Source organism: Canis lupus, chromosome X, assembly GCF_003254725.2.
Source record: "Canis lupus dingo isolate Sandy chromosome X, ASM325472v2, whole genome shotgun sequence".
Lineage (NCBI taxonomy): Eukaryota > Metazoa > Chordata > Mammalia > Carnivora > Canidae > Canis > Canis lupus.
Genome location: NC_064281.1, coordinates 92,435,023 through 92,448,924, shown reverse-complemented (window position 1 = coordinate 92,448,924; position 13,902 = coordinate 92,435,023). Strand labels below are relative to the sequence as shown.

The 13,902-nt window shown below is 49.7% G+C and overlaps 1 protein-coding gene and 1 pseudogene across 1 annotated transcript in view; both read right to left on the bottom strand.

The window, feature by feature from the left end:
• The window catches only part of LOC125754725 (translation initiation factor IF-2-like), a 38,293-nt gene extending 32,926 nt beyond the window's left edge, over positions 1 to 5,367 (bottom strand). Inside the window, exons 1-2 of the mRNA XM_049107838.1 lie at positions 5,145 to 5,367; positions 4,550 to 4,666 (exon numbers count right to left, since the gene is read on the bottom strand). Coding sequence (XP_048963795.1) covers positions 4,550 to 4,666; positions 5,145 to 5,367 — 340 coding nt within the window. The remainder of the gene's footprint in view (positions 1 to 4,549; positions 4,667 to 5,144) is intronic.
• Positions 5,368 to 5,914: 547 nt separating this feature from the next.
• Positions 5,915 to 11,073, bottom strand: LOC112649097 (uncharacterized; annotated as a pseudogene).
• Positions 11,074 to 13,902: the final 2,829 nt, after the last annotated feature.

The window sequence follows — 13,902 nt, the reverse complement described above, 5'->3', positions numbered from 1 at the left end:
GAATAATAGGCTTCGAACCTAATCTTAAGAATTCAAAGATCTTCGTGCTACCAAACTTACACTATATTCTACAGTAAGGTCAGCTAAATTAAGCTCTCGGCCCCATACCCCAAAAATGTTGGTTCATATCCTTCCTGTACTAATTTTTTTTATTATTTATTTATGATAGTCATACAGAGAGAGAGAGAGGCAGAGACATAGGCAGAGGGAGAAGCAGGCTCCATGCACCGGGAGCCTGATGTGGGATTCGATCCCAGGTCTCCAGGATCGCGCCCTGGGCCAAAGGCAGGCGCCAAACCGCTGCGCCACCCAGGGATCCCCTCCTTCCCGTACTAATAAAACCCCCCATTCTCATTGCCATCTTAACAACCGTTATAACCGGAACTATAATTGTAATATTAAGCTCATACTGATTATTAATCTGAATCGGATTTGAAGTAAACATATTAGCCGTCATTCCCCCATTCTCATAAAAAAATTTAACCCGCAAGCCATAGAAGCATCCACAAAATATTTCCTCACACAAGCCACCGCCTCCATGCTCTTAATAATATGAGTCGCTATCAACCTCCTATACTCCGGCCAATGAATAATTTCAAAAATCTCAAACCCTGTCGATCATGACCTGAGCCAAAGGTAGATACCTAACCAACTGAACCACCCTGGCACCCTTCACAGGTACTTTTTAATTGTTTGGGGTTTTGTTTGCTTGGTTGGTTCTTGTTTCGTTTGTGCTGTATTGCTCTATGAAATTTTATCACACAAAAAAAGGAAATTTTATCACATGTGAAAATGCATGTAACCATCACCTCAATTAGGATATAGGACTCTTCTATTCATACAAAGAAACTCTTTGTTGTTATACAAACCATTTTTATTTTTTTCCCTTTTTTAAAAAGATTTTATTTATTCATGAGAGACACACAGAGAGAGAGAGAGAGGCAGAGACACAGGCAGAAGGAGAAGCAGGCTCCATGCGAGCGGAGCCCGACGTGGGACTTGATCTCCAGGATCTCACCCTGGGCTGAAGGCAGCACTAAACCACTGAGTCACCTGGGATGCCCATTTTTCCCCTTTTTAAAAAATATTTTATTTATTTATTTATTAGAGAGAGAGAGAGAGAGAGCATGAGCAGGGGGAGGGTCATAGGGAGATGGAGAAGCAGACTCCCTGCCAAGTGAAGACACCAGCATGCAACATAGGGCTCTATCCCAGGACCCCAGGATCATGACTTGAGATGAAGGCAGATGCTTAACTGACTGAGCCATCCAGCCGCCCCACAAACCATTTTTCAGTGCAAATCACACAGTGTAGATGTTTTTAAGGTCATTATCAGGTCAAAAGTTAGACTGCATAAAAGATCATGCTACACGATTTTGTTTTCTCACAGATACCGATGTCACCTGTGATGTTGATGTATACATATGGAAGAGTTTCACTTTTACACATAATCTATGTGTAAATCTATTTAAGGCTGGACATGAAACATTTTATTTGAATTAACCACAATCTCCTTTTAATAAACATTTATTTATTTTTTTTAATTTTCATTTATTTATGATAGTCACAGAGAGAGAGAGAGGCAAAGACACAGGCAGAGGGAGAAGCAGGCTCCATGCACCGGGAGCCGGATGTGGGATTTGATCCTGGGTCTCCAGGATCACGCCCGGGGCCAAAGACAGGCGCTAAACCGCTGCGCCACCCAAGGATCCCTTAATAAACATTTAAAAATGGTTTTTGGTTGTGCCTGTGGTTGTTTTATGATTGTGGTCGTTCCTGTTCTAAAAACATCAATGTTTAAGCTTGTATTCTGTGTTAGATACCATATTATATGTTATATTATATTATTATATTATATTATATTATATTATATTATATTAATGTATGGTAATGGCTCCCTTCCTGGAACAGATGCTCCATCTAAATTCTTTTAGGCAAAAATAAATAAATAAATAAATAAATAAATAAATTCTTTTAGGCAATAAAATAAAATAATAAAATAAAATAAAGTAAAATAAAATTCTTTTAGGCAGTTAGCAGGAAGGCAAAAAAGAAAAACTTATTGGGCAGCCTGGGTGGCTCAGCGGTTTGGCACCACCTTCATCCCAGGACATGATCCTGGAGACCTGGGATCTAGTCCCACATTGGGCTCCCCCAGGGAGCCTGCTTCTCCTTCTGCCTGTGTCTCTGCCTCTCTCTCTGTGTCTCTCATAAATAAATAAATAAAATCTTTTTTTAAAAAGTCTTCTGGTTATTAAAAATAACTACCTAAAATCATTCACAACCAATGAAACACATTGGGGGGACGGGTAGAATTTGTTCCCCTACACATCCAAACCTAGAAGACTAAAAGGAAAGTTTTCCTTCCTCCACTACGGTACTCTGAGTCAAGAGGACCTCCTTTTCCCTGGGGACCTCGGTGGCAAGTAAAGGAGCCTGCAGGGCAGAGATGGCGGCTGACGCCAGAATCCTAAGCCCTTGGAGCAATCACCTTAGTAAATAGCCAGCCTGCATCTGCCACTGCTACACTTGGATCTGCTATTTTTTTAAAGATGTATTTATTTATTCATCACACACACACACACACACACAGACATAAGTAGAGGGAGAAGCAGGCTCCTCATAGGGAGCCTGATGTGGGACTCGATTCCCAGATCCCGGGATCATGCCCTGAGCCGCTGGGCCACCCAGGCATCCCTGGATCTGCTATTGAAGACATCATCCTAGCCTCTCCCCAGAGAGAGATGGAGACCCTCAACCCTTGGGCTGAGTTGGCTGGTGTTACTTGAGGTGACTACAGCAGAGAAGCTGATATTCCTGTCTCTCCCGGTAAGGACGTTGCCATCCTACTGAACAGATGCTTCAAACCACCAGACTCATTGGGCTTTGACTCTGGCTGCTTCTGGCCAGGCAGACACCTGGTGAGGACACTGCCTGGGAAGAAGTAGAAGCTTCAACTGCTGGGGGAGATGAATCACAGAGGATTACCTGAGGAGGAGGACTGGTGTGCTCTAGGGGAAGGCAGTGAGGAGGACAACTTACCCTTGGCTTTGCTGGTAACCACCCACACAGTGATAAAGACAGAAAAGTTCAAATGGGAGTGCCAAGGGGGGGCTCCGTATTCCCTCCCAACACACACACACACACACACACACACACACAGACCCAGGCCCAGGCCCAGGCTGTCTTTCCCTAAGGACCTAACCCTGGAGCCAAGGAAAAGGAGGCTGCCTGGCTACCTGCAATGTTCTGCTGGGGAGGAAGCTCCGCTTAATGGGCTAAAATGAAACAATTGGCAGCCATAGTGCAAAAAACAAAAAGGGCCCCTCACACTTAGTGTGGGAGGCAGGAATTACCCCCAGAGGAGGTTTTACCCTGGTTCATATTGGCCTTGGTGATATGGATGTTTGGGTGTGGAGGGCTGCCCAACTGAAAGGAGGCCTCATGCTGACCTAGGCTGACTCAATGGAGTATCTAAGCTGAAGCCTCTCCCTGTCTGTCGCCTCTTTTCCCCTCTCCTGTCTTCCTATTTGGTCCTTCTGCTGCATGAGCATGTTGGCTAAAAAAGCCAGTGTCTTGGAGCTCATTTTGGGGGGACCCAAGTTTCTGGGGGTCAAATGTGCATAAATAACTAAAGCACAAAGCAGGCCCACTGAGGTACAGGCCTACACTAGTTCCGTATTTCCAATACCGGTTTCATAAAACAGTTCTTACCTGTTGTGCCTAATATTGCAAATCCGAGAAACCACCAAGGAGCCGACACTGATGCAAGTACATGAGGGTTTATTCACAAGCTCAAGCTTGGGTCCAAGTATACTTCACACAGCAGAGCAGGGGCTTGAACCCTGAAGTGGGTTACAGCTGGGTTTTTTATGGGCTGGTCTAGGGGATTTTCAGAAGGGGTGGAGGAATTTTTCCATTCCAATATGGGGGAAAGGGTGGGGGAGTTTCTTAAGATCTGATATGGGATTCTCTGCCGAGGGCATTCTGAGCTTTATCGTCTTTCCGATATGGGATTTCCTACCTAGGACATTCTGCAGTTTTTCTTGTAAAGTTCAGCTCTTATTCCCAGGGGCCTAAGATGGCTGTACTTGTGCTAATGCTAAACTTGAGGTAGAATGGCCTGAATTTTTCTCGGCCTCCACATTTCCCTCTCACAGAGGAACCTAAGGAAGGACTCAATCATGGGTCCAGGTTGGTCTCAGAGTGAGCCAGTGGGAATGATTAAACCATGATTCAAACCAACTTTGTTGCTGTTCTCGCTCCCGTCTACGTCTAGCCAAACCTTTTCTGACTTTTGCCATAGGTTCTCGGACTATTTCTGAGTGGTCAGTAAAGAAGCAACACTCCTTGTTTAGGGCAGCACATAACCCCCCTTGATGTAAGAAGACTAAGTCCAATCCCCTTCTGTTTTGAAGGACAACCTCAGACAAAGATGTTAGGGAGTCTTGGTGATGGGAAATAGAGGTTTCTATTCGTTCTAGGTCTAGATCAATTGCTGCTCTGAGACCATTATAGTGGAAGTTCTGCACGGCTAGTGAAGCAATACCTGTCCCTGCAGCTGCTAACCCAATTCCCAACAGCGTGGCAATGGTGATAGCCGAGATGGGCTCTCTTTTATCCTGTCTGTGGGTACCTGCATTGAACCACTGAAGTACCTGCTCATCTGAGTGGTAGATAATTTTAGGAAGTAGTTGAACCAGCACACAGAAACCCTTTGTCTGATTTAGAATCTGACCATGAAAACAGGGGGTTAGGCCTGTAGAACATGCCCACCAACCGTCTTGAGGAGGTAGGTAGTAGTCTAGGCTAGATATAGATCTTGTATCATTACATAGGGGTTGGTATTGAGGTGAGGGGGTGCCTATACAGAGTCCCTGACCTGACATTGATTGTAAGGTGAGTCCTTGAGTCTTTTGATGCCACCTACAGGCATTAGGGTTGGAGGTTGTTCTGTACTGACCTAACATTGCAATTCCTTCATAAAAGGGAGGCTGGATGTCATAACAGAGCCAGCAAGATTGAGTAAGATTGGGTTTGGTTGCACTGTAAGCTTGGTACATTAGGTCCAAAAGTGGGTGCTGAGAGGGGCTGAGGAAGGGAGGATTCTTGTGGGAAGGAGGCTGGGTCGGGAGTGATTGTACCTGCATCAGGGATGTTATTGGATGCAGACAGCATAGTAGGTACAGGGGAAGGCTGTGGTGAGACTGGAGTTGTCTGAGGTTTAGGTGGAGTAGGTGCTAGCTCTGGGTTTGGGCTTAAGGCAGTTTGGTAAGCTCCGGTCTGGAGTTTAACAGTAAGCGGGATACTGGGATTCAATGCAAGGGAAGAATAGAAGCGTAGGCCCCAGGTAAGTCCACCTGCCATCTTGTATCTAGTTTGCTGGCCTCCATGAATTTTAGGGTTACCAGTCCGGCCAGTTGAGGGCCCAAATTGGTCCTTCGACGAGGCAGCCTGGAGGCTGCAGGGGAGCACTTTCACCTGTGCGAGACTGGTCTACTTCTAAGCTCTTTAAGGTGCTCACCCCATGCAGAGTTATGTTTAAGCGTGATTAGATCTCCTTTGTAGGGGGCTGTCCACCAAATTTCGCCCGTGGAGACACAGCTCCAACTGGCACAGTAAAAATGAGAGGGACCCCCACATAGTCTTGCCTGTTTTCCTTTTAGATATCCTGGGCAAACATAGAAGTGTTGGAGTGACCAACCTCCATATCTAGGTCCAGATCCCTGGTTTTCATAGACACGGTCTGTGGGTACAGGCAAGTTAAAAGTAAGGTCAGGGAACCAGGCTTGCAGTGGGGCGATTTTTGAGAGGGAATGTATAATTTCCCCAGAACCGTCTACTACCAGCCAGGTTAGGTTAAGTGGTTGATGGGGGTTGGTTCTGGCATAAAGAGGACAGAGCATAAGCAACATTAGTGGGGTAAGTGAGAATGACGCAGTCTTAGCTTCAGGGGATTGTCCTTGTCTGGTTGGCCTTTCCATTCTGGCCTGAGAACGGCGTGTGGGTCAGCTGGCTGGAGGTGGGTGTAGTGGACCCAGGGAGTAATCCTGTCGACCTTGAGAGCAGTGAGAGTGGTCAGGATCACGAGGTAGGGTCCCTTCCAGTGAGGTTGAAGTGTCTGGTGTTGGTATCTCTGGACATACACCCAGTCACCCAGCCGATATCGATGGGGGTCCAGGGGTGGCCTAGTCTCATAGAGAGCCCTCAGCTTAGGCCACACCTGTTCATGGGTTCGTTGTAACATTTGGAGGGAGAAAAGGAGTTGGTGATCATCAAACTCAGCAAGCACCTCAGGTTTTAAATTGGGGATAATAGGTGGAGGAAGACCGAACCTGATCTCGTAGGGGGTCAGTCCCATCTTATATGGGGAGGTCCTCACCCTATATAGGGCGAAGGGGAGGAGAGTCACCCAGTCCCCACTAGGCTCCAGGGCTAATTTAGTTAAGGTCTCCTTTATTTATTTATTTTTTTTATATTTTATTTATTTATGACAGATACAGAGAGAGAGAGAGAGAGAGAGAGAGAGAGAGGCAGAGACACAGGCAGAGGGAGAAGCAGGCTCCATGCACCGGGAGCCCGATGTGGGATTCGATCCCGGGTCTCCAGGATCTCGCCCTGGGCCAAAGGCAGGCACCAAACCGCTGCGCCACCCAGGGATCCCCAAGGTCTCCTTTAATGTTCTGTTCATCCTGTCTACCTGTCCTGAGCTCTGGGGCCTACATGCACAATGTAATTTCCAATCTGCCCCAAGTACTAGTGCCACTCCCCGTGTTACCCTTAGAGACGAATCCTGGTCCATTGTCTGATCCAATCTTAACAGGAAAACCATACCTCGGTAAGAGGTCTTCCAGCAGTTTCTTGGTCACGGTCTGTGCTGCTTCATGTTTGGTGGGAAATGCCTCCGTCCATCCTGACAAGGTATCTACAGACACTAGTAAATACTTGTGCCGTATTTTCCAGGTTTCACCTCAGTGACGTGCACTTCCCAGTAGGCTCCTGGGCGGTCCCCCCGGAGCCGGTGCCCGGTTAGATCCATGGGCGGTGGCGTTAGTTAACCGGCATGCGTGGCCGCCTGCCACAATCCGCTCCATCCTTGCTCGAGAGTCTTTAATAGTGATCTTTGCATGTCGTACGAGGCCTCCCATCTCCCTTGTCCCCACGGGAGCGCTCCGACGCATTTTGGACAGGCCCCGCCGTCCCGGTTCCTCTGGCAGGATGATGCCGGAGTCTGCGGCCCTCCCCCAGCCACGCGAGCACTGGGTCAGAGGCAAGCGTTTGATCCGGCGTAAGCCAGTGTCAGGACAGTTGGGGGTGTCGGCCGGGTGGGAGCCCCCGGATGAGGATCAGGCCGCGTGGTTGTTAAAACCTGGGTCGCCGTAAGGGCCGCCTCCTGAGCTTCTGAGTCGGCTCCCGGCGCCCCGGCTCCTGGCGGGTCCAGACAGCGGATGACGGCCGGGGCCGCGGGCAGCCGGGGGGCCCTCGGGAGTTGGAGGAGCTGTTGGGCGCTTCACAGTCTTTCCCTCCGCTGCCAGGAGCCCTCTCTCCGTCAGGGCTCCGGGGGGTGAGCGGTGGCGGAGGCGGAGGCGGACCTGCGTCGGCGTAGGTGTTGATCCGTGCACCTTCCCCCGTGGTCAGCGCCTTGGCCCGGGCCTCGCTCTGCCCGTTGAGCCGACGCTCCGGCTGCCAGTGGCCCTGCCCCGACGGCCTCCGGCTCCGTGGTTACGGCTGCCCCCGCCTACCTGACCCCTTCTCGGACAAAACTGCTGCCGTCCGTGTACCAGGTGGCGTCCGCTTTTGGCAGTGGCTGGTCCTGGAGATCAGCTCTGATTCCGTGCACCTGTGCCAAAATTTCTTGACAGTCATGCAGAGGGGGGGGTCCCAGTCTGGGTTGGGGAGTAGTGTTGCCGGATTCAGGGTTGTCGGTGGTTTGAATAAAATTCTGGTGGGGTTTAGCAGTAGGCTCTGATAATGGGTCAGACGGGCATTGCCAATCCAATGGTCTGGGGGCTGTTTGAGTACCCCTTCAATAGCATATGCAGTTCTTGCCCCATGGCCAGCTTGTCTATGTCCTTGACCATAGTGGCCACCGCAGCAATAATTTTTAAGTATGGGGGCCATCCTGCAGCCACTGTGTCCAGCTTTTTGGAGAGATAAGCTATGGGTCTCTTCCAGGGACCTAAGTACTGGACAAGGACCCCTTTCGCCACCCTGTCTTTCTTGTCCACATATAGGTAGAAGGGCTTGGTTAGGTCAGGCAACCCAAGAGCCGGTGCAGACAGCAGGGTCTGTTTAAGGTCATTAAAGGCTTTGTTCATGGCCTCTGTCCATACAAAATTTTGCTGGTGCCTGGTGGCCTCATAGAGGAGTCTGGCCATCTCGGCAAAACTCGGAATCCATAATCGACAGAACCCTGCTGAACCCAGGAATTCACGTACCTGGCGAAAGGTTTGAGGCTGTGGGATCCTCAGGACGGTCTCCTTCCACGCGTCTGTCAACCATCTTTGTCCATCCTTTAATTTGTACCCTAGGTAGCTCACCTCTGTTCTGCAGATCTGGGCTTATTTATTTATTTATTTATTTATTTATTTATTTTTATTTATGATAGTCACACACACAGAGAGAGAGAGAGAGAGAGAGGCAGTGACACAGGCAGAGGGAGAAGCAGGCTCCATGCACCGGAGCCCGACGTGGGACTCGATCCCGGGTCTCCAGGATCGTGCCCTGGGCCAAAGGCAGGCGCCAAACCGCTGCGCCATCCAGGGATCCCAGATCTGGGCTTTTTTAGCTGAGGCTCGGTATCCTAGAGTTGCTATTGTCCAGAGCAAGTCCCTGGTGCCTCGCAGGCAAGTGTCCTGGTCCTCCGCCGCCAACAGGATATCATCTACATATTGCAATAAGGTCAAATGAGGGTGCTCGGAACGGAACCCACCCAAGTCTTCGTGTAAGGCCTCATCGAAGATGGTCGGTGAATTTTTGAATCCTTGTGGCAGTCGAGTCCAGGTGAGCTGGCCATTGATGCCTTTCTCAGAGTCGTCCATTCAAAGGCAAAGAGGTCTTGGCTCCTGGGTGCCAGAGGCAGGCTGAAAAAGGCATCTTTTAAATCTAACACTGTATACCAAGTTTTGTCTGGAGGCAGGGTGGAGAGGAGGGTGTATGGGTTTGGGACCGTAGGGGCATATCCTCTACTCGCCGGTTGACTTCCCTCAAGTCCTGGACTGGCCTGTAATCGCAGAGTGCGGTTTCCGAACCGGCAGCAAGGGAGTGTTCCAGGCCGATTGGCAGGGCCTTAATATGCCCGAGTCCAGTATCGCCGTATGTGGGGTGTGATTCCCTTTCATGCTACTAGAGGCATGGGGTATTGGCGGACCCTGACAGGGTCTGCCCCGGGCTTTAGTTCTATATATATGACCGGGCGGTGCCGGGCCAGCCCAATTATCCCAGTTTCTGCCCACGCTTGGGGAAATTCCTGCAACCAACGGTCAATGTCAGTCATCAGGGCTGAGGGTATTTGGTGGAGACGATATTCGTCTTCTAAACTCAGGACAAGCACTTCAATCGAGTGCCCCTCCTTATTTAGGATTTTAGCCCCTTCAGGGTGGAAGCGAATTTGTGCCCCCATCTTGGTGAGCAAGTCCCGGCCTAACAACGGGTAGGGACACTCAGGGATGACTATGAAGGAATGGGATTCCTGGCCCATGCCGAGATCCACAGTTTTTCAAGTAGTCCATGAGTATTGTTTGCTGCCCGTGGCCCCTTGCACCCATGAAGTCTTGCTTGCCAATTTCCCTTGGGGTTGTAATAAAACCAAGTGTTGTGCCCCAGTATCCACTAGGAATTCAACAGGTTGCCCCTCCACTCTAAGATTACCCTGGGCTTGGGGAGGGGTGTCGAACTTCGACTCCCCTAGTCATCCAGGTCCTCTATCTCCAAGGTCTTGGCAGGGGCCTTAGATCTTTTGTTAGGGCAGTCTCTCGCCCAGTGGCCCTCTTCCTTGCAAAAAGCACATTGGTTTTTGTTCAGTTTAGGGCGCTCCCGGCGGGGACCAGGGCCATCCTCCTTACCTGTCCCTGAAGCCAGTTTCTTGAGGTGCCTCCATCTTTCTCGTGGGTCATCCATGGTTGTGGCCAGCAGGATCTTGGCCAGGTTTTGAGTCTGCCGGTCACTTAGTTTGGTTTGTTGCTCTTCCAGACTTTCTCATTATTATAGACTCTTTCTGCTACTATTACTAAGTCCTGCAAGCTCTTCTCTCCCAGTCTCTCTACTCTTTCCAATTTCTTTTTTTTTTTTTTAAAGATTCTTTTTTTTTTTTTAATTTTTATTTATTTATGATAGTCACAGAGAGAGAGAGAGGCAGAGACACAGGCAGAAGGAGAAGCAGGCTCCATGCACCGGGAGCCTGATGTGGGATTCGATCCCGGGTCTCCAGGATCGCGCCCTGGGCCAAAGGCAGGCGCCAAACCGCTGTGCCACCCAGGGATCCCCCCAATTTCTTTTTAATGTCGGAGCGGCCTGGTTAACAAAGGCCATGATAATTGCGGCCTTTGTTTCCGGGGCTTCTGGGTTCATAGGGGTGTACTGCCTAAAAGCCTCTATGACTCTCCCTAAGAAGGCTGCTGGACTCTCATCCTTACCCTGTCTCACATCATAGACCTTGGCCAGCTCGGCAGGCTTGCGCGCGGCAGCCTGGACACCTGCCCCTAGAGTCTGGCAGTGGACCCAGAGTCTCTCCTTACCTTCAGCCGAGTTGTGGTCCCAGGTGGGGAGGGATAAAGGGAAGGCAGCGTTTATGAGGTCTGGGTTTTGAGTCGGCTGTCTGTCCTCTCCCAGGACAGACTTCTGGGCTTCCACGTGCATTCGTTCTCTCTCTTCGGTGGTGAAGAGAACCTGCAAGAGCTGTCGGCAGTCATCCCAAGTAGGCTGGTGGGTAAAGAGAACAGTATCTAAAAGCCCGATTAGATCTCTCGGATTATCAGAGAACTTTGCATTTTGGGTTTTCCAATTATATAAATCACTGGTGGAGAATGGCCAGTACAACATTAGCTGTCCACCAGTCTCGTCGGGGGGTCCCATGGCCTGGAGGGGAGGGGCGGTGGAGTCCACAGCCCCGCGTTAGGGGGTGGGGCCGCCCAGTGGGTCCCTCGGCGTGTCACCGCCGCTGGCCTGCGCACAGGGACTCCCTCATCTGGGAGGGGGGCCCCTTCTGCAGCCCACGGTGCCTCCAATGGAGGGGCGGAAGGGCAAGGGGGTGTCGGATGCGGTGGTGGGAAAATCAGGTCCTCCGGAGAGGAATCCTGCAAGACCGGATAAAGGGGGCACTTTCCTCTTAGAGTTGGTCTCCTTCTCGGCTTTCCACAGGGCTAGAATCTTGGTAGGTCCTGTTTGGGGGGGGGGGGCTAAAAATAGTTTTAGCCAAGGAGGAGGACTCTCGATCATGTCCTGCCAGACCAGGATGTAGGGCACCTAGTCAGGGTGGCCGTCTGGTTCATCCCTGAAGATCACGGCCTTAACCTGTAAGATAATAGGTAGGTGGAAAGTTCCTTCTCGGGGCCATCCCACGTCAAAGGTCGGCCATTCTGATATGCAGTAAGTCTGAAATTTCCCTTTCTGTATGTCTGTGCTCAGATTATGAGCCCTTTTCTTAATGTCCGAGAAGTGGCAGAGCATAAGGGACAGGGGTGTAGTTTGTGTCTGCCCCATTATGTCCCCCGTCCACACCAAGGCACAGACAGTTATGACAGTTAACAAATAACACAGTTGGGCAGCCCTGGTGGCTCAGCGGTTTAGTGCCACCTTCAGCCCAGGGTGTGATCCTGGAGACCGGGGATCGAGTCCCACGTCGGACTCCCTGCACGGAGCCTGCTTCTCCCTCTGTGTCTCTGCTTCTCTCTCTCTCTCTCTCTCTCTGTGTGTGTGTGTGTGCCTCTCTCTCTGTGTGTGTGCCCCTCATGAATAAATAAATAAAATCTTAAAAAAAAACAAATAACACAGTCAAACGCACAAACAGTTAACAGTGAACACAGGAACACAGACCAGTGCACAAAACAGTTAACAAGAACACAGTAACAGACAAATGTTCCAGTGCGGCCGCAGAGACAAAACAAAGTAACCCGAAGGGCTGGCAGCCGGCCCTCCTTACAGATGAGGACCCCGTCCCGCTTACAGATAAGGACCCCGTCCTCCAGGCGGGGCAAGGGATGTCTCCTCAAGACCCCCGGTGGACGGCCCACCAGCGCGTCCGCCTAAGCCAATGTCGATCCAATCCAGATTGGAATTCCTAGAGGTAAAAATACAGCTTGGAGCTCTCAGAGAATATGCGCGCAAAAGGTGGAAAAAGTTGAGTGCACCCAGATAGGGTTCTGGAGGTCTCTCGGATCCCGGACGAGCCCCCAAATGTTGTGCCCAAGATTGCGAATCCGGGAAACCACCAAAGAGCCGACACCCATGCAAGTACACGAGGGTTTATTTACAAGCTCGAGCTTGGGTTCAAGTATACTCCACACAGCAGAGCAGGGGCTTGGACCCCTAAGTGGGTTACAGCTGGGTTTTTTATGGGCTGGTCTAGGGGATTTTCAGAAGAGGTGGAGGAATTTTTTTTTTCTTTCCAATATGGGGAAAGGGTCGGGGAGTTTCTTAAGATCTGATATGGGATTCTCTGCAGAGGGCATTCTGAGCTTTGTTGTCTTTCCCATACGGGATTTCCTACCTAGGACATTCTGCAGTTTTTCCTATAAAGTTCAGCTCTTATTCCCAGGGGCCTAAGATGGCTGTACTTGTGCTAATGCTAAACTTGAGGTGGAATGGCCTGAATTTTTCTTGGCCTCCACATTACTGTGTTTGCAAACTAGAGAGAGGGCTCCATTAACATTTTCTCTTTTTTAAAAGTTTTACTTATTTATTTGAGAGAGAGAGCGCAAGCAGAGGGAGCAGCAGAGGGAGAGGGAAAAACAGGCTCCCTAAGAGCAGGAAGCCTAATGGCTACTGAGCCAGGAGCTAGATGTGTGGCTCCATCCTAGGACTCTGGATTCATGACCTAAACCAAGGCAGATGCTTAACTGAATGAGCCACCCAGGCGCCCCTACATTAATATTTTCTTCACACAAGTTACAGTCTCAATTATATGTGGAATATTGAAAAAAAATCAACCTCATAGAAAAAGTGATAATATTTATGGTTACCAGACAGGGGTAGGGATGGGGAATTGAATGAAGGTGGTCAAAAGGCACAAATTTGCACTTAAAAATAACTAAGTACTGAGGATATAATATACAACATGCCTATAGGCCCCATGCTGTAGGGTATATATGGAAGCTGTTAAGAGGGTCAGTCTTCAAACTTGTCACCACAATGGAAAAAGCATTTTTCCTTTTGCTTTTCTTTTTTGTATCTCTAGGACATGATGGATGGTAATTAAACTTTGGCTCCTTTGCCCTTCAGAACCCCGCTGAGAGAGCATTATGCAAGCCCATGGAGGGGAAAATCAACCCACCCACACTTAAGGGTGTCTGTCTTCTCCTCTGAACTTGCTTGGCCCGCTTGACAGAGCAGAGGGGCCTGGGCCTCCCCAGCCCTGGCCACACCTGCTTCACCGCAGCCCAGCCCCTGCTCTTCTGGGCCCGCTTTGCTGGGCTGCCTGGGTGGCCTCCCCGAGTCCACTTCTGCAGCCCCTTTCCTTCACAGAAGTAGACCCTGTGCGTGCGGCAGAGCTAACAAGCCCACCCTGAGTTTTCTTTTCCTCTTTGGTTTCTTCTTATTTGTGGTTTTTCCCCAAAATTATCCTTTGACACAATTTAGGGTTTGCTTTGGTTTCAAACCATCATCCCTTGATCCATTGAGCCACAAATGAGCCATCACTGACTGAGCCAATGAGAAAGTATTTGGAATTATCACATGTAAGAATCC